At 39.0% G+C, this 18,643-nt stretch overlaps 1 protein-coding gene across 1 annotated transcript; it reads left to right on the top strand.

Annotated features, from left to right (window-relative positions):
- The first annotated feature begins 5,687 nt into the window (after positions 1 to 5,687).
- Positions 5,688 to 8,423, top strand: LIG4 (DNA ligase 4). The gene has a single exon (XM_065895969.1). The coding sequence runs from the start codon at positions 5,688 to 5,690 to the stop codon at positions 8,421 to 8,423; it is 2,736 nt and encodes a 911-aa protein (XP_065752041.1).
- The last annotated feature ends 10,220 nt before the right edge of the window (positions 8,424 to 18,643 follow it).

The raw sequence follows: 18,643 nt of genomic DNA, 5'->3' as shown, positions 1-18,643 counted from the left end.
TTACCTTCACTGACAACCGCCTTGCGCACCAAATTGTACTCAATTGTTTGTTTATCGATGTCTAACCCTACCCCCCGTCATTCCCTATTCTCTGTACCCTGTATTATATATACAGAGGATATGTAACAATGTTTTTTAAAGCTTGGAATCTGCTACCAAATTGAGAGCTCCAGGTCAGAGAGGCTCTTGATAATAATTCCTGTTTTTATCAGAAATTGTTATCAGGTGGTGTATCATCTGATAAGCACCACCCACCATGGTAGACCGACCACTTACACAAATAAACTAATAATCAAAGCAACTCTAGACGATACTCAATGAAAAACTCGATTCTCTGTGAACCAAGCATCAGAAGGCTAAAATAACATGGTAACTTGGAGATGGGGATTTGAAACAACTTGGAGTTTGTCTGGTTTCCTTGTTCCCCTCTTATATCACTAATACAAAGTGCAATCTCCGACATTATACAAGCTCAGTAGATGTTGAACAGGGTACAAAAATGTCCACAAATGCCTTCGCAAAAGATGGGCACGTGGAGGGTCCTCTAACTTAACACTGTTGGGTGCTCTTCCAAAGTGAATTGATAATTAAGTTGACTAGTAGGTGGGAAAACTACCCACAAAACAGTACCATGTGACTTTACGACTCAAGTGATTTTAGAAAAGTAGTCAGATAACATAGCTGATGTGACATATAGTTGTTGTTGAGCTAGAAGGAGCCCTAAGTGTAGCTTTACTACAAATTAGTACTGTGGATTAAATGTGTGTCAGTTTGTAAAAAGAGGCTTTTGTACATTAGACAACTCCTAAGGGCACTTAAAAGCTCCAAAATGTATTCTCAGAGCCTGTTGTAGCAAAATTTCACTTTCATTTTAAAGCAGTAATATTTTATGCTAAAATGAAGTAATTCTATAAGTTGTCTCCTCCTACAGTTTATGAATAATTTCTCAATTCTCCATGGTGGAAGAGGACAAACCATAGCAAGATACTGGTAGAAAGCCACAGCTCCTGGAAAGCCACACAAAAGGATTCGGGTTGTTTTCATTTCTCAATCCTCTGTATGTAGCACGATTTACAATATCATAGTAGGTGCTCAGGAGAGATTTGTGGAACAGTTTTATTTTGAATCCTTGAATAGAAATTAGGAGTCCATTGTTGATTTCTGAGTATGCAACTGTTTGTATTATGAATTATGTATTATTGTGAATTATGTATTATTTCTGTGTTAGGAGACAAGAGCTGACATCACAGTTGCACCATCATGAAAAGCAAATAGGAAATTTTGCAAAAGCATATTTTTCCACCTAAATGAAACCGCAGACGATTTGGGAGGGAAGATGCCCTCCTCTCCCCTGGGTGCTTTCACAACCACGGAAATGAGTGATGGTACCACTCTTTACACATAGGGAGCAGAACTCTGAGAGGTTGTCGCTTGCTAAGAGTAGCCTAAGCAGAGAGGCTCAGGCTCAAAGTCCCAGTAAGGAGCCAGTGGACAAAGTATTTGGGGGTCTCCCTCAGCGACGAAATCCACTCTCGTGGGCCAACCGTTTGCAAAGAGCACCTGCTGCTGAGGCCAACCGGAAATGTGTTGGTAACCACACTGTAAACCCCGTTCCCTCTGGGCCTCTGCAGCCCAGTAAGGTGGGCGGTCCTCCCCGTGCCTCCCGAAAGGTACGGCGCCTGCGCACATCATCTCCCTGACGTCACAGCCTCTGGGCCCGCAGGTGGCGACGGCGCTCGCGTACATCGGCAGCGAGAAGTCAGGGCCGCTCCGTCCGCAGGAAGCGATTGCGCCTGCGCAGGGAGCAGCTGGCGGAACCGGCCCTCGAGGCTCCCGCTTCCGGTTTGGCGGCGGCGGCGGCAGCGGCTTCAGGCTTGGTTGGCGGTTTGTGTGACGGCCCGGGAGGGGCCTCGGATTCCACGGAGGATCCAGAGGTGGAGTCTGGGCAGGCGGAGGCTGGGTAGGTGTGGCCGAACAGGAGGGGGCCGTGTAGCGTCTTCTTAGTCCAGGAAATGCTACAGTCTTAAGAGTTCAGGTTTCTTCTTCGTCCTTCGGTTCATCCTCATCGGGTCCCCGGGTGAGAGGCACCGACACCCTGGCGACCCGCCGCGTTAGAAGCCCGGTCCCAGGTTCGGGCTCTTGCTCTGGACCCCCCCTCCTGGGACGTGGGGCGAGGGGACTGTAGTGTCCCCCGCCTTTGACGCTCAGGAGCCGTGTTGGCTGCTTGAATGGCCTGATTCCGGCGCCCGCCCCGCCGGCTGGAGACCCCTGGACTCAGAGGTAACGGTTTGCCCAGGGCCAGGGCTCCCCCGGCATCCGCTGATGAGGGTAGTGTGGACCGTCCAGTGATTTTGCGGAGAGAGAGTATGCTTGTTTCTCTTCTTACACCTTGTCTTTCACTAACTTCCTGCCTCCCACAGCTTTCTGGCTTTTTCTCACCACTAATTTCTTTCTCCTGAGGTTCTCCCAGAATATCACAAAGTGCTGTGGAAGGTGGGCTCCTGTCAACATTTCTGTCTTGTCGAGGGTTGCACGAAGGAAACTTCACCTGTGCCATTCCTTTCTCTCCAGTAGAAGAGCATTGAATCATCTCCCATATTCACCGAATAAAACCTTGCTAGTGTGTCGTGTTGTATATAGGCAGCAGCTGAATAGATGATGAGTCATTATTGTACCAATTATTTGTATATATTCGCTTGAAAGCTTTGCTTATCCTTGTCAAAATGAATCGTCCCCCTCTCTTCGTACCAGCTTAGTATTTTGTAATACTCAGGTGTTCAGTGTCTTTGGGGTCAACAAGCATTATAGTACTAAAATCGACCAGGGGCTTCCTAAATGCCAGGTGCTGTGTTAAGCATCTTATGTGAGTTGTCAGGCATCTTCCACATAGTTATCAACCCCACTTAACACTTAAGGAAATTCAGTAGCTGCCCCATATCACACAGCTATGAAGTGTTAGACTCCACATTTAAACTCAGATTTATTGGACTCCAGAGCCTGAGCCCTAACCACAAACTTCTTTGTATTGCTTTTTCACAAATCAAAAGCATCAGCCAAAGTCCTCAGAATCCAGAAAATAAAATGAAAAGAGTATGTAAAAAGCAGTGGAAATGGTAATATTCGACTCTTTTGTACTATTTTAATAAGTAAAAATATTTGAAGTCTATTCATTTTATACTAATTTTGGAATCCTTGTTATCTATGGAGCAGTTTTACGACGCATACATATTTACATCATTACGTGGATTTCAACATTAGTATAAAGTAATTTGAGCCTTTGCCTGAGACTTGTTCAGGGAAACTTGGACTTTGAGACTGTAATAGAATCTACAGATAAATCAGAAACCCTACACCAATCTTGAACATTCGAAGAAGTATTTCTTAACATACTTCGTTTGGTATATATTATATATGAATTGTAAGCAGGGCATTATATACTGTAATGCGCTGGGTTGAGGGAGCATGTTTTGAGAGATGAGAGAGTGAACAGACCTAACCAGGTGGTGCAGTCAGTTATTCAAATGAGACACAGCCAGAGGAAGCAGTTCCTGTATTCAGAGATAAAAGACTCAGGATTGTGGTCTCTCCTGGGTTTATCTCGGCCTAATGGACTCTGTAGAAATTGGATTTCCTTTGTCAGGAATTAGACTGAGAGGTGAGGTTTTTTGCCCCATAGGCCCCCAAATGGATTTTGTTAACCTTCCCCAGAGTAGTCATAGCTGCTGGGTGTTTTTAACCAAACTACCCCATCACTTGTGTGTGTGTGTGTGTGTGTGTGTGTGTGTGTGTGTGAGATCAGCTCCTGGCCTTCCCTAGTGTGCTTTTCCAGGAACTCAACTGTAGGTTTCAGTAATTCATTCAACAAACCAACCTACTATGCGCCAGGAGCTAGTGGCACAGATTACAACATGATTTCTAACCTCCAGAGACTGACAGTTTAGTTAACGTGGTGTTGTAGTTAACCATGTGATTTCTCCTGCTAGATAGTGTAGCCCTCGTGCTGATAATACTGTGTGATTCTCTTTTGTTTGTTGGGGCTGGGAATTTCATGGACTCTGCACCACAAGAGACCTCCCCACTCCCCAGAAGCTGCTCTGACTCCCTGCCCTCTGGGCTACGTGGGGATATGCCAGGAGGTATCTGAAACCACAAGATAAAACACGGCTTAAATTCCTAGAGTACACATTTTACTTGAATCTTTTTTTGGAAAAGTTAGTATATTTTAGTATTCCATAGTTTAAACCATATTAGTTCTGATATTTTATAGATTCTAATAGAACTTGCATGATTATTTAAAACTTCAAAGAAATTTTATGCTTGTGGTGACCACTTTTATGCTTGTGGTGACCACTTTAGTCCAGGGTCTAGGGTCTAGAATAAGGCTCCCATTATTTCCTCTCTGACTTTTAGGAGATATTTCAGTGAAAAGCTCTGTCTCATGACATTTTACTTTTGCTATATTTTTGTTAAAGCACTTTTCATTTTATAGTTGTTCCCATTACATCTCTTTTTCATTGCAAAATGTACTCCTGAGGCAGAAACATACTGTATTTGCCCATAGCACAATGCATGTCCCATATATAGTCAGCAAGTAGTTTGGGGATTACTGGCATGGGATTATCAGCCAAAAAAGTGCACTAATGAATTTAAATTTATAAAACTGTAAGTAACTATGATAATAGAGTTAAGAGATAGGTAAAGCGGGGGCTTCCCTGGTGGCACAGTGGTTGAGAGTCCGCCTGCCGATGCAGTGGACATGGGTTCGTGCCCCGGTCCGGGAGGATCCCACATGCCACGAAGTGGCTGGGCCCGTGAGCCATGGCCGCTGGGCCTGCGCGTCCGGAGCCTGTGCTCTGCAACCGAGAGGCCACAACAGTGAGAGGCCCGTGTACCGCAAAAAAAAAAAAGAAAAAAAGAGATAGGTAAAGTGAGAATTTCATGGGGAGGATATTTTGATTTGGGTTTTGAATGTTAGAGTGATTTGTCATAGCAGTGAAGAAGTGACAGTAAACATAGTCATAGGCTTTGTCTGGAAGAAGAGGGTACTTATTTGGGGGAAAGGACCCTATCTACGTAGAAGTTCAGTTCAGCCAAATTTCAATTCAGTGAGCTAGCAATTTGTTAAAAACATGATTTTAGGAAGGTTTTTTTTTTTTTTACATATAATGGGTAAACAACAAGGTCCTACTGTATAGCACAGAGAACTATCTTCTCTATCCTGTGATAAACCATAATGGAAAAGAATATGAAAAAGAATGTAGATATATGTATAACTGAATCACTTTGCAGCAGAAATTAACACAATATTGTAAATCAACTATACTTCAGTAAAAAATAAAACAATAAAATGGGGAAAATTGTTTGTAAATTGAAAAAAAAAAGTTTGTTTCTGGTGCTGTGTGGTGGTGGTCTGAAAGAAAAAGAGGAGAAATATAAGAAAAGACCTCAGGAGCCCAGAAGTGAAATGGGTTTGAAACAAAATAGTTGATTATCATTCAATGTAGAGGTTGAAAAGAGACATCATTTGTAACATTGGTCTGTTTTCATTTAACAAACATTATTAAACATTTGTTATGAACCAGGCACTTTCTGTGAGGTCTTTACATTAAAATTTAGTTGAATTTTATCCTTTACAGTTATTCTCTTTTTGCTTTATCAGATAAACCAGAAGATTCACCGTCGCTTCCATGGCTGCCTCACAAACTTCACAGACTGTTGCATCTCACGTTCCTTTTGCAGATTTATGTTCAACTTTAGAACGAATACAGAAAAGTAAAGGACGTGCAGAAAAAATCAGACACTTCAAAGAACTTTTAGATTCTTGGAGAAAGTTTCATGATGCCCTTCATAAGAACCAAAAAGATGTCACAGATTCTTTTTATCCAGCCATGAGACTTATTCTTCCTCAGCTGGAAAGAGAGAGAATGGCCTATGGCATCAAAGAAACTATGCTTGCTAAGCTTTATATTGAATTGCTTAACTTACCTCGAGAAGGAAAAGATGCCCTCAAACTTCTAAACTACAGAACACCTACCGGAACTCGTGGAGATGCTGGAGACTTTGCGATGATTGCATACTTTGTGTTGAAACCCAGATGTTTACAGAAGGGAAGTTTAACCATACAGCAAGTAAATGACCTTTTAGACTCCATTGCCAACAATAATTCTGCCCAAAGGAAGGACCTAGTAAAGAAGAGTCTTCTTCAGCTTATAACTCAGAGTTCAGCACTTGAACAAAAGTGGCTGATACGGATGATTTTAAAGGACTTGAAGCTTGGCTTTACTCGGGAAACTGTATTTGCTGTCTTTCATAATGATGCTGCTGAGTTGCATAATGTCACCACAGATCTGGAAAAGGTCTGTAGGCAGCTGCATGATCCTTCAGTTGGACTCAGTGACATTTCTATCACTTTATTCTCTGCATTTAAACCCATGCTGGCCTCTATAGCAGATATCGAGCGAATTGAGAAGGACATGAAACACCAGAGTTTCTACATCGAAACCAAGCTGGACGGTGAGCGTATGCAGATGCACAAGGATGGGGACGTGTATCGGTACTTCTCCCGCAATGGCTATAACTATGAGGATCAGTTTGGCTCTTCCCCACAGGAAGGTTCCCTTACACCGTTCATCCATGATGCATTCAAAACAGATGTTCAAAACTGTATCCTTGATGGTGAGATGATGGCCTACAACCCTAATACACAAACTTTTATGCAGAAGGGGAGTAAGTTTGATATTAAAAGAATGGTCGAAGATTCTGATCTGCACGCTTGTTACTGTGTTTTTGATGTACTGATGGTTAATGATAAAAAGCTAGGCCAGGAGACACTGAGAAAGAGGTATGAAATTCTTAATAGTGTTTTTACACCAATACCAGGTAGAATAGAAATAGTGCAAAAGACACAAGCTCATACTAAGAAAGAAGTAATTGATGCTCTGAATGAAGCAATAGATAAAAGAGAAGAGGGGATCATGATAAAACATCCTCTGTCCATTTACAAGCCAGATAAGAGAGGTGAAGGGTGGTTAAAAATTAAACCAGAGTATGTCGATGGGCTGATGGATGAACTGGACATCCTAATCGTGGGGGGCTACTGGGGGAAAGGTTCCCGGGGTGGAATGATGTCTCATTTTTTGTGTGCGGTGTCAGAGAAACCCCCTCCTGGTGAAAAACCATCAGTGTTTCATACTCTCTGTCGCGTTGGCTCAGGTTACACCAAGAAAGAACTGTACGACCTGGGTTTGAAGTTGGCCCAACACTGGAAGCCTTTTCATAGGAAAGCTCCACCAAGTTGCATTTTATGTGGAACAGAGAAGCCAGAGGTCTACATCGAACCTTGGAACTCGGTCATCGTTCAGGTTAAGGCCGCAGAGATTGTCCCCAGTGGTATGTATAAAACTGGCTGCACGTTGCGTTTTCCACGAATTGAGAACATAAGAGAAAACAAAGAATGGCACGAATGTACATCTCTGGAGGACTTAGAACAACTTCGAGGGAAAGCCTCTGGAAAGCTCGCATCTAAACACCTTTATGTGGGTGACGATGATGAACCACAAGAAAAAAAGCGGAAAGCTGCCCCAAAGATGAAGAAAGTTATTGGAATTATTGAGCACCTAAAAGCACCCAACCTCTCTAACATAAACAAAGTTTCTAATATATTTGAAGATGTGGAGTTTTGTGTCATGAGTGGAACCAAGAGCCATCCAAAGCCCGATCTGGAGAACAGAATCGCCGAATTCGGTGGTTACGTAGTCCAAAATCCAGGCCCAGACACATACTGTGTGATCGCAGGGTGTGAGAACATTCGAGTGAAAAACATCATCTCTTCTGATAAACACGACGTCGTCAAGCCCGAGTGGCTGTTAGAGTGTTTAGAGACCAAAAGCTGTGTGCCGTGGCAGCCTCGCTTCATGACTCACATGTGCCCGTCCACAAAACAGCACTTTGCTCGGGAATACGACTGCTACGGGGATAGTTACTTTGTCGATACAGATTGGAACCAACTGAAGGAAGTGTTCTCGGGAATTAAAAATGCTGGTGAACAGACTCCTAGGGAAATGGATCCTGTGATTGCCGATTTGGAACACCGGTATTCCTGGGACAACACTCCTCTTAGCATGTTTCGACACCACACCGTTTTTTTGGACTTGTATACTGTTATTAATGACCTAAGTACTAAAATCGAGGGGGCAAGATTAGCTGTCACAGCCCTGGAGCTTCAATTTCATGGAGCAAAAGTAGTTTCATGCTTAGCTGAGGGAGTGTCTCATGTCATCATTGGGGAGGATCAGAGTCGGCTTGCAGACTTTAAAGCTTTTCGAAGAACTCTGAAGAGAAAGTTTAAAATCCTACAAGAACGTTGGGTGACTGAATCAATAGACAAGAGGGAATTACAGGAGGAAAATCAATATTTGCTTTGAAGCTAGCTTTCCTAGTGAGGGAAGGCCTCTGATCTGGCTGACTCATTAAACCACATTTTATTTTAATCTCTTAAAATCTGTGCTTAAACAGTATTATTAGATATAGAAACACAGTAATCGTAACTTTTGATATAGAAAAGACACCCAATGGCCCAATGTCAAGAAAGAAAATTTTTTAACAGTGTAGTATTTGATTATTTTTATAACCAAGATGAAATAAAATATTTAACGTTAACAGTCTCCTTATAGAAATCTAGAATTTTGACTCAGATATTAATAAAATAGATTTAGAAGCTTTTAGAGTCATTAAAAACAGTGACCTAACAGGATTTTCTGAAGTCAAATAAAAATTTTAATAATAGTTTTTGTCTAATAAAAGCATTGCAAGAAAAAAATCAGAATTGTTACAATTGGACTTGTAAATAATATGTCTTATTAAGTTGAAGGCTAAAATTCCTCTTTTAAATGTGAAATGTGAACAAATTTATTTTTTAAGGTTAAGTCAAGCTCATGAATACATACCTTGTTAATGATGTCATTAGCTAAATCAGGGGAAGTTGAATGAGGTTTAATGGTCTAAAAACTTAAAGTTGGATCAGTTTGATTTTTAAAATCTCTTGCAAATTTAAAAGTACTTGGCCCACACTTAATGTTTTTTCTAAAATAGAGCATGTTTTAAAGAAAATACTTTTATGTGAATTTGTACTTCAGTATAAATAGTATCCACAAAGAGTGATTTTCTTAAGTGTAACCCATTGAATGTGTCAGAATGGCAGGTGTGTTATAACTTTCTTTACAGAGAAGTACATTGCTTTGACTTTTTTAAGTGACTTTTATTTACCCTTAGGTTATGTAAAGTTTGTATAGTATGTGTATGTATTTATATATATATTATGTCTGGATTTATACACCAAATATATAAATACCAAAATATACTAAATTTTGGAATGCAGCCTGCACATTTTGAAAAATATGTTTTTATGACATCAGTTAAATACTTGGAATTTGGTACCTGAGAAACTGTGTGTAGATTATTTGTAAGTAGTTAAAAATTTTATCGAACCCATGGAACAAATGTATGTTATTTTGTTATATTTCTTAATTTAAATAAAATATTTAGTGTACTATTAAAATAATTTCTTATCTTTATTTTCAAACAATTCATAATAGTTATTTCAGTCAAATAGACATTATGATATTAATATAATTTTTGATTCAAGTCAGTTCCTATTTCAGGTCCTTTGAATTTCATATTACTGAATGAGCTTCATTAAAATTTTTAAACTTGTATATTTTTATATAATGTCTATTGAGAAAAATTACAAAATACAGGTATGTGTAATGAGAAGAAAAGTACATAATTTTACCACCGAAGATAACATCTATTTTAGGTTACCGATGGTGGGGAAAGCACAAAATGCATATTTACAGTGTAACAAAATAAGCTATAATGCTTTCTATGACTAGCTTTTCTCACCTAATAAATTGTGAGAATATTTACAGGTCACTAAACTATATCTACATCATTTTTAATTTCTGCACAATATTCCATTGACTGGTTTGTAATGTATCCAGCTGGTCCTTATTGTCTGGCTTTTAGGTTATGTCACTAAGTCACCCTCACTTCTTTACTGAGCTTTGTAATCAGTTGTTTGCATTTGTAGAAATGGAATTAGTGATTCATGGTTACGTATTTTCCAGTGACTTGAGACACATTGTAAAATTCTGGCAAGGATGCCTTTCTGGATTTTCTTGGAGAGGTCAGTTTCTTAGTACTAGACCTGTTCTCTCTCCTTTCAATTCATAGGCGTTCTCATCTTGCCCAGTGGCTTTAAATGTGCTAATAACACGCGCTTTTTTTAGCCCCGATTTCTTTGCTTAACTCTAGTTCACATATCTAACCATTTACGTAACATCTCCTCATGAAGTCACATGGGCCTCTCAAACATAATGTGTCCAACCATAACATTTTTTTAATCATAGAAAAGAATTTAAATGCAACCAGGAGGATCGCATAGTGAACCTGCATGCACATCACCCATTCTCAACAATTATCAATGATTAATCTTTTTTTCATATTTATAGACCTCTGAATTATTTTGAAGTCATCTTAGATCACATGATTTCACCTAAAGATATTTTATAGTAGAATTCCTGACTTCTCAAACAAACATGATCTTTTTTTTTAAGTTTTTATTTTCTGTTGGAGTGTAGAATTCCTGACTTCTCAAACAAACATGATCTTTTTTTTAAGTTTTTATTTTCTGTTGGAGTACTGTGGGTTAACAATGTTGTGTTAGTTTCAGGTGTACAGCAAAGTGATTCGGCTAAATACATGCATGTATCTATTCTTTTGCAAATTCTATTCCCATTTAGGAAAATGTGTCTGAGTTTCCTCTTGCGTAAAATAGGGTAATAGTGGTAACTGGTTTATCCAGTGGTTGTAAGGACCCTGTGTGTGTATACGTATTATGACTGTGTAGAACACTATCATCAGTTATAATTTTTGTACGTAATGTGAGAAGGAAAAATAATACGTGCAGAGGTTCTGTGATACATGGTAATAATAGAATGTGAATTGGAGAAAAGAACTGTGTTTGTAAGGGAAAACCCTGTAATGGGCATTACCAAACTTTTCTGGCCCTTTCTCCTACGAAGTGGTTCACAGCTGGGGAAGATTTTTGCCTTTCTGGGGTTTGGCAACATCTGGAGACTTTTTGATTGTTAAGACGGGGGGGCGGGGGGTGAGGTGTGACTGGCATCGAGTGGGCAGAGGCCAAGTATGCCGTTAAATATCCTACTGCGAACAGAAAAGCTCCTCACAAGTAACAATCCAGACCAAAATGTCAGTAATGGTGAGGCTGACAAAGAGTCACCTGAAATGTAACGAAAGAAGACCTTATATTACTTATGAGTAACTCCAAAAGACCGTGCATAATCACAGCTTTGTTGCGAGCCAGTTTTTCATTCATAAAATGAAAGCTAATTCCCGCTTCTTCCTTTAAAAGTGTTAGTAACTGGGTTAATTAGTGTTTGCAAAGTCCTTTGAAGATGTAAAATCGTATGTAAATGCTATGTTATTAATTACCATTCTGGAAGACCGTGCTGTGATCCTTGTTCATGACCACAGCCAAGCCTCAAAGGCCTAAGAGGCACTGCGTGATTATTTAAGCTGGAACATTTATAATGAGAAAGATGGGCATCAGGACCTAAGCCAGTTTTCAATGGCTAGGATGTGACTGTATATAACTTGGCTCATTAAGACTAAGAAAACTATAGGTTTAGCTTTGGGATATGTCTGCTAAACAGGAGTAAGTTTCTTCCAATTTCACAGCACTGTATGCGGGGTGGGGGAGGGGAGTAGCAAGAATCCATAATACAATTTTAATTATTATAAAGAAACAATTAATTTATAGAAAAATTCTACTATTTATATTTATAAACTGGTTTTCTCTGGCCTGGGAGTCACTGTGTAACTCGGACTGGGTCTGATATAATGAAGACAATAAAATGAACTGCAAAGAACTTCTAAAGGAACCAAGAAACTGAGTATAATACAGTATGCTTTTTTCTGTAGGTATGAAGTGTAAATCATGTCCCATAAATATAATTTTATCCTTTGACAGTATAAATGTCTTTAAATTTCAGTACGGCTCTTGATTTTACCTAATGTGACCATTTTCCTGTTAGGAGGTAGAATCTAACCTTCAGATTTAAATAACAATGTTGTCTTTAACTCAGCTTCAATCTGGATGAAGTATCTGTAGTGACATACTGGGGTAAATAATTCTGAGCTGTGAGATTTGGCTTTGCCAAATTCTGATGGACGGGAACCTGAAGTCTGAAGTCCGGGAGCCTGACTCCTCAAGCTCCGTTTTTCGTTCTCAAGATTGCTTTGGCTATTCAGGGTCTTTTGTGTTTCCATATAAATTGTGAAATTTTTTGTTCTAGCTCTGTGAAAAATGCCATTGGTAGTTTGATAGGGATTGCACTGAATCTGTAGATTGCTTTGGGTAGTAGAGTCATTTTCACAATGTTGATTCTTCCAATCCAAGAACATGGTATATCTTTCCATCTGTTTGTATCATCTTTAATTTCTTTCATCAGTGTCTTATAATTTTCTGCATACAGGTCTTTTGTCTCCTTAGGTAGGTTTATTCCTAGATATTTTATTCTTTTTGTTGCAATGGTAAATGGGAGTGTTTTCTTGATTTCACTTTCAGATTTTTCATCATTAGTGTATAGGAATGCCAGAGATTTCTGTGCATTAATTTTGTATCCTGCTACTTTATCAAATTCACTGATTAGCTCTAGTAGTTTTCTGGTAGCATCTTTAGGATTCTTTCTATATATTATCATGTCATCTGAACTATATCATATTTTTGGTTATTAGATACATAGAAATAAAATATTTTAAAATAAAAATGTTTTCATTTATTGAAAAAATGCACACAAATGATACCAGTTTAATCATGGAGAAACATTACTGGAGTTAAGGATGTTATTTCATTGAAACAGCCTAGATGAAGAAGCCTTGACTATTTTCTTGACACATTTTTATAAAGGTTAAATTTACCTGGCATTTATGTTTGGCATGATAGCCAAGCTAAATTCAAACTATACTTTGTGTTTGTTTTTCAAGAATAAGTGCTAATTCTAAGAGCCTTGTCTAATTACAACAGAGACCCACTGTTTTCTTTCCTTGTTTTATTGCACCGACAATGAACACCCTTAGATATTGGTCCTTGTATTGTAAATACAGATAAAAAGATAAGATCTGACTTGTTCAAAATGGATACTCTGTAATTTCAGATGATGAGATGGAAAATTAAAGGGCACAGTAGGCGCCAAATGGATTTCGTCTCCACTCAGCAGTGTTGTTGCTTGGAGAAGATACAGTTTTCTCCTCCGAAAGGTATCTCAAAATGGCTGTTCCCCAGAGTTTCCTGGTTTTCCTTCAATGTAAACTTATTAATTGAAGGAGTTTCCCCTTTTGTGTGGGAAATCCTCATGTAAAATCAGCTTACACTTTTTTCAGTAGAGAAATCTGGTTATGTATTTCTTATACTATTGTCTCCAAAGAATAAGTTCGTTAGAAGGTAATCAGCAAAATACTTTTGCAGGCAGTCTGTTAACAACCAGGCTCAAACGCCAGCCTCGGGAGGAGCAGCTGACAGACTCATGGTTCGCTGAACAGGACAATAGGTTTCAACCTTATTTGATTTTGTTATTAGTGTAAATGAGATCACTGTAGGAGCAGTTGCTAATTAGCGGTTACCATCAAATACCTGATGGGAGATGTAGGCATGAATGCATGATTGTAACCATACTCATTTATTTGAACATAGTGAGAATGGAGGTTACATTTTTCATGATCTAATTCTTGGTTAGCATCGCTCTTCAATATGGAATTCCATAGATATGGAGAGACGTATGTGCAAGGGTGCTTATCACAATGCTATCGGTAATAGAAAAATTGGGGAACGATCTAAATGGGTAAGTAAAATAAAGTACTTCATATAATGGTATGATAGACAGACATTAAATTATTGAGGAAGATTTCATAGCCTGCAATGTGGACAAAATGATATAAACAGTATGCAATTAAAAATACTTAATTGCATAGAAAAAATATAACCTGTGGATCATATATCAAAATATGAGCATCAATTATATGTAAATGCGAAAATTATGAGTACTTCCTTTTCTTTGTGTTTTCCTAAATCTTTTAGTACTTTTGCACTGAGGGAAAAGTTCCAGGGAAATGAAATTGTTATGAACTTTAAAAAAATGAGACACTGAACACTGAAATCAGAAATCTTATTTTTCTCTCCTGGTGGAATTCATAAGATATGTCCTTTTTTTTTTAAATTTTGGCTGATTTAATTTTTCAGATTCCTTTCTAATGATTCCTTTATTCTTTCACAAGTTTTTTACTAATGGGAAAGCAGGAGTTATGTTTTATTCTAATTGTAAGTTGCTAGGTATAATCTGGTTCTAATTCATTGGTGGTGTTGCTGATACCAAATAGGGCCTGTAGTATCACAGACCCTCACTCCAGTCCTTCTGCTAATGTGGAAAGAGTGACTGGGCCCAGACTATAGAACAGAATAGAATAGAATAGAATTGAATTGAATAGAATAGAATCACTAGAATATTATGAGAATGAACCTTACATACACATTTTTCTGCGTTCTTTAAACAACTGATTTCGTAGCACAGTATATCAGAATAAAGTAAGATAAGAAGTAAAAATTCACCAGGTGTCCTTTGTGTAAATAATAGGAAGTATAAATTATGAAGCTAGAAACATACATCAAATGCATCGTACCGGAGTCATAGGATTCTTGGTTTCCTCAGTCCTCTCTCAGGAACGTTTACTATGAGCTTAATGACAAGTACAGTTTAGCATTTCTGTGTTAATCAAAATTCTAGCTTGAAGATTGTGCTTCTTAAGGACAACAAATAAAAATTAGAAGGGAGAGGGCAACTAGAAAAAATAATGTCCTGGGACTGAGAAACCATAGAATGCCATGTCCTGTCATTCTATGGAAGAAAGAACCTTCACTGGAACCTTCATTCTTTATTTATCAATAATCTCCATCATCTCTTCACCATAGCCTCCTCTTTAATGCTCAAATTACGCTTCAATTTCTCAACATGAAATCTTTGTTCTCATCAACAGACTTCCCAGTGGCCCATCAGTCTATAATAAATCATTTCTGTAAAAAACCAGGAAAGATCTATGTATCATTATATACACCCTTCCTTATGTTCACAGAGATGTTAGAGCACCCTTGACCCCCCTCTCTGCCTGGAAACACCCATCGTGTTTTCTGTGGCTCACTCCTACTCTGACCTGCTCCATACACCATCGGCTGAAGAAGAAAAACACAGCCTAAAAGCTGCAAGTTATGTTTTATTCAGCAGACTTTCTGAGGACTTAAGCCCGGGAGGCAGCCTCCTAGATAGTTCTGAGGGACGGCTCCAAAGAGGTAAGGAAGGAACCAGGATATACAGGGGTTTTTGCAACACGGACCAGGTAGTCGGAACATCAAAAGATTGCTGTTAATTAAAGAAAACCAGACATCTCAAGTAAAGGAATTCAGTGCTTTTCTGTGTATGAGAAGATGCAAGAGTCTGGGCTCATTGAAATCATTCCTTTCGTATGCACCTTAGCTCTCTGGGGTTAGTGTCCCGTGTTTTCTCATCCCGAATCCCCTCAGGGCTCACCATAGGGGCCGCTGCAGGGACCTGACGGCTGCAACATTCTTTGTTTACTGATACGGCAGGTGACATTTTCATTCACAACAGCCTTCTCTAATCTTTCCTTTTCTCTGAACTCTTACTGTATTTCTAGCCTAAGGAAAAAAAAAAAAAAGTTACTTAAGCACTCTGTTTTATCTAGAGCTGTAGTAGTCTTAATAGTTCTTTCAGGGAAATTTAATCTTTTACCCCTATTTTGGGGGGAATTTTCAGTTATAATTTATATAGCAAACTCCTATCATTAGTTAATTAGATATTATGTGCTATTATACTCTTAAATTTGTATTTTTATCTTAGTAGTGTTAGAATGAAAAACAGTAAGAGTGTCCAAAAGGTGCTAAGTAAATATTCCATAAGGTTGCTGGTGAACCTGATGGAACTTTCACCAGTGGAAGAGGAAAACAAGGGATGATAAAAAAAAAAAAAAAAGCTATTTATTATTTTCCAGACTTTTGAATAGAAGTGGCCACAAGATTTACCGGGGAGAGTATGGTAGACTTTTGTACCGTTGAAGACTGTATTAAGTGATGGCTGTTATGACTCAAGATTTCTTTGACGTAGAAAACGAGGAGAGGTATTAAAGGGGATGGAATCTGAGATTGGGGGCTGCAGCTCACGGGGAATGGGCTGGAAGAGAGAGCTTCAGATGACACTTGTTGGCTTTGGACCCGGCGTGGGTTGGGGGGCAGGGGTGTGTGTGTGTGAAATCTGCGTGCACAGGCAGCTCCCCTGTCCTGCTCAAGGTAAGTGTAGAGTAGATGCCGCTCGGGTCCATCACTAGAATGAAAACATCATTTCACAGAATTGCTTCCAAAACAGTGGGAGGGGGTTTCGTCCATATTTTACAACAGTAAGAAACAGGTTCAGGGTGGTTGAAATGTTTCCTCACTGTGTACACAGAAGGAAAAGCGTAATGTTATGGTGGAGACACCTGGGAGACACTACCTCAGCCAGACAGATAATCGAGGTCCTCAGGTGGTCTTTCCTGGGTGCCTATATCCTTCCTATCTGTGTATCCTCTCCAGATGAGAATGCCAGTATGATTGGATTAGACCCACCCTTAGGGCCTCGATTTGACTTAATCGCCTCCTTAAAGGCCCTTCTTTAAGTAGCGATAGTCACATTCTAAGGTACCTTCAACGTATGAATTGGCATGGGGCTGGGGGGGGGGGCACAATTCAGTCCATAACAACTACTTTCTAAATGCGGAGATAAAACCATGTATACTTAAGAACTCTCTTTAAAGTGTTTCCATTTTACATCTAAAATGGGATGGACAATAGTTTGGGCACATCAACTGCAAGTCTCTGCTTTTCCTGAGCATCTGCATTTCCTGAAGGGCGCCTGCGGGCCCCTGGCTGGCATCAGCCTTGAATCTTCAGACCCTGTACTGCCTCCTTTCCCTCTGCACCTTGGCTTCTCCATCTTGACCTTTCATCTCTTATTTTGTATTGTATTCTCATCAGGCATCTCGCTCTTTGCCTGAACCTAACGCATCTGCAGATGTTTGGTTCTCCTTAATCCCAGCCCTTTTCTTTTTCTGCCGTGAGTTACAAACATGTTTTTTCATTCTCTAGAAAAGTCACTACATACCAGCAGTTTTAAAGAAACATCTAGAAAATTCTGTGATACTTTATGATAATGTGACCTTCTTTTTCTTCCTTTTTCTAGGTTTGAATGTCAATCCAAAGATTCACTATCACTCAGTTTTAGAGGGAGCTAGAGGTTGTAGTAAATGGGTGCAATTTTTTTTTATGCTTTAACTTTTTTTTGGAAATTATAGCTGCGAGAATATGTTTAATACGAAATAGAAAAAGGTCGAAAGATTTAAAACAGTCAATCATAATTTGAACTGAGGAAGGTTTTAGTTAAGCTTTAAAATTATGTTATATAGATAAATTATATGGGCTTGAATGAGCTGTAAGATTTCCCTAAACATCTAAAGGATTTTCAAAGAGGGAGGATGCTATAATTAAAGTGGTAAATCTTTAAGTAAGCAATACTTAAATTATGCAGAAGCTCTTGAAGAACTTGCCAGAAATAAAGATGAGGCAGAGACTTAGGATATAAATAGGTAATTATATATATATTTCATATACATATAATTTATATATATAGGTAATTATATATAATATTTATAATACTATATATAATATAGTATTAATAATATTATATATAAGTACATACTTTTTTGTTTGGATTGGTATAATTTTGAGACATTAAATATATTAAATATTTTTAAAAACTACTATAAGTATATTACACGAGATGACAAAAGAGATTAAATATCTTGGAATCATGGAGTTCCAAGGAGGCTTAGCTGTCACATAAGTTCTTACTCAGTTTAACAAGAAGAAAATTGAGACCAAGAGAGAGATACATACCTCAACACTAACAAATGTATTTGCAAACGTAAATGTGTTCCATCTTATGACAGTCAAGTGAAATGAAGAGAGATGCAAAGAAATTCAATTTGAATATATGACCAATTATAAGGAGGAAAAAAACAGTATAAATATTCCAGTTCCTCCTACCACTTAACACAGACACACAGATGTGCCCTGGTTCCATGGTGTCCATCTGTTCTCTGAGAGTAGGCAGCTGTGGGAGAGTCCAGATGGGTGCACGTTCCTTGACACTCGTCCTGTCCAGGGGAAAGCCTATTGCTCCTTCCCTGGAGCCTGGACTGGCCTGTCATGGTCTTGACTAACAGAGCACGGTAGAAGTGATGCCCTGACAGGCCACGACTTGCTTTTAAGAGGACTGGCACTTTCCACCTTGATCCTGAAGCCTGAACCATCGTGTAAGATGTCCAGTTGCCCTGCTGAACAGACCATCTAGAGATGTCCTGTCCTGGGGGACAGCAGAAGGGCGCAGAGGAGCTCAGCCTTCTAGCCATGGCTCTAAAGGCACCAGACTTGGAAATAAAGACATCTGGGACCTTGGAGACCAAA

The sequence above is a fragment of the Phocoena phocoena genome, chromosome 18, assembly GCF_963924675.1.
Source record: "Phocoena phocoena chromosome 18, mPhoPho1.1, whole genome shotgun sequence".
Classification (NCBI taxonomy): domain Eukaryota; kingdom Metazoa; phylum Chordata; class Mammalia; order Artiodactyla; family Phocoenidae; genus Phocoena; species Phocoena phocoena.
This window is presented reverse-complemented; position numbering and strand designations above follow the sequence as displayed.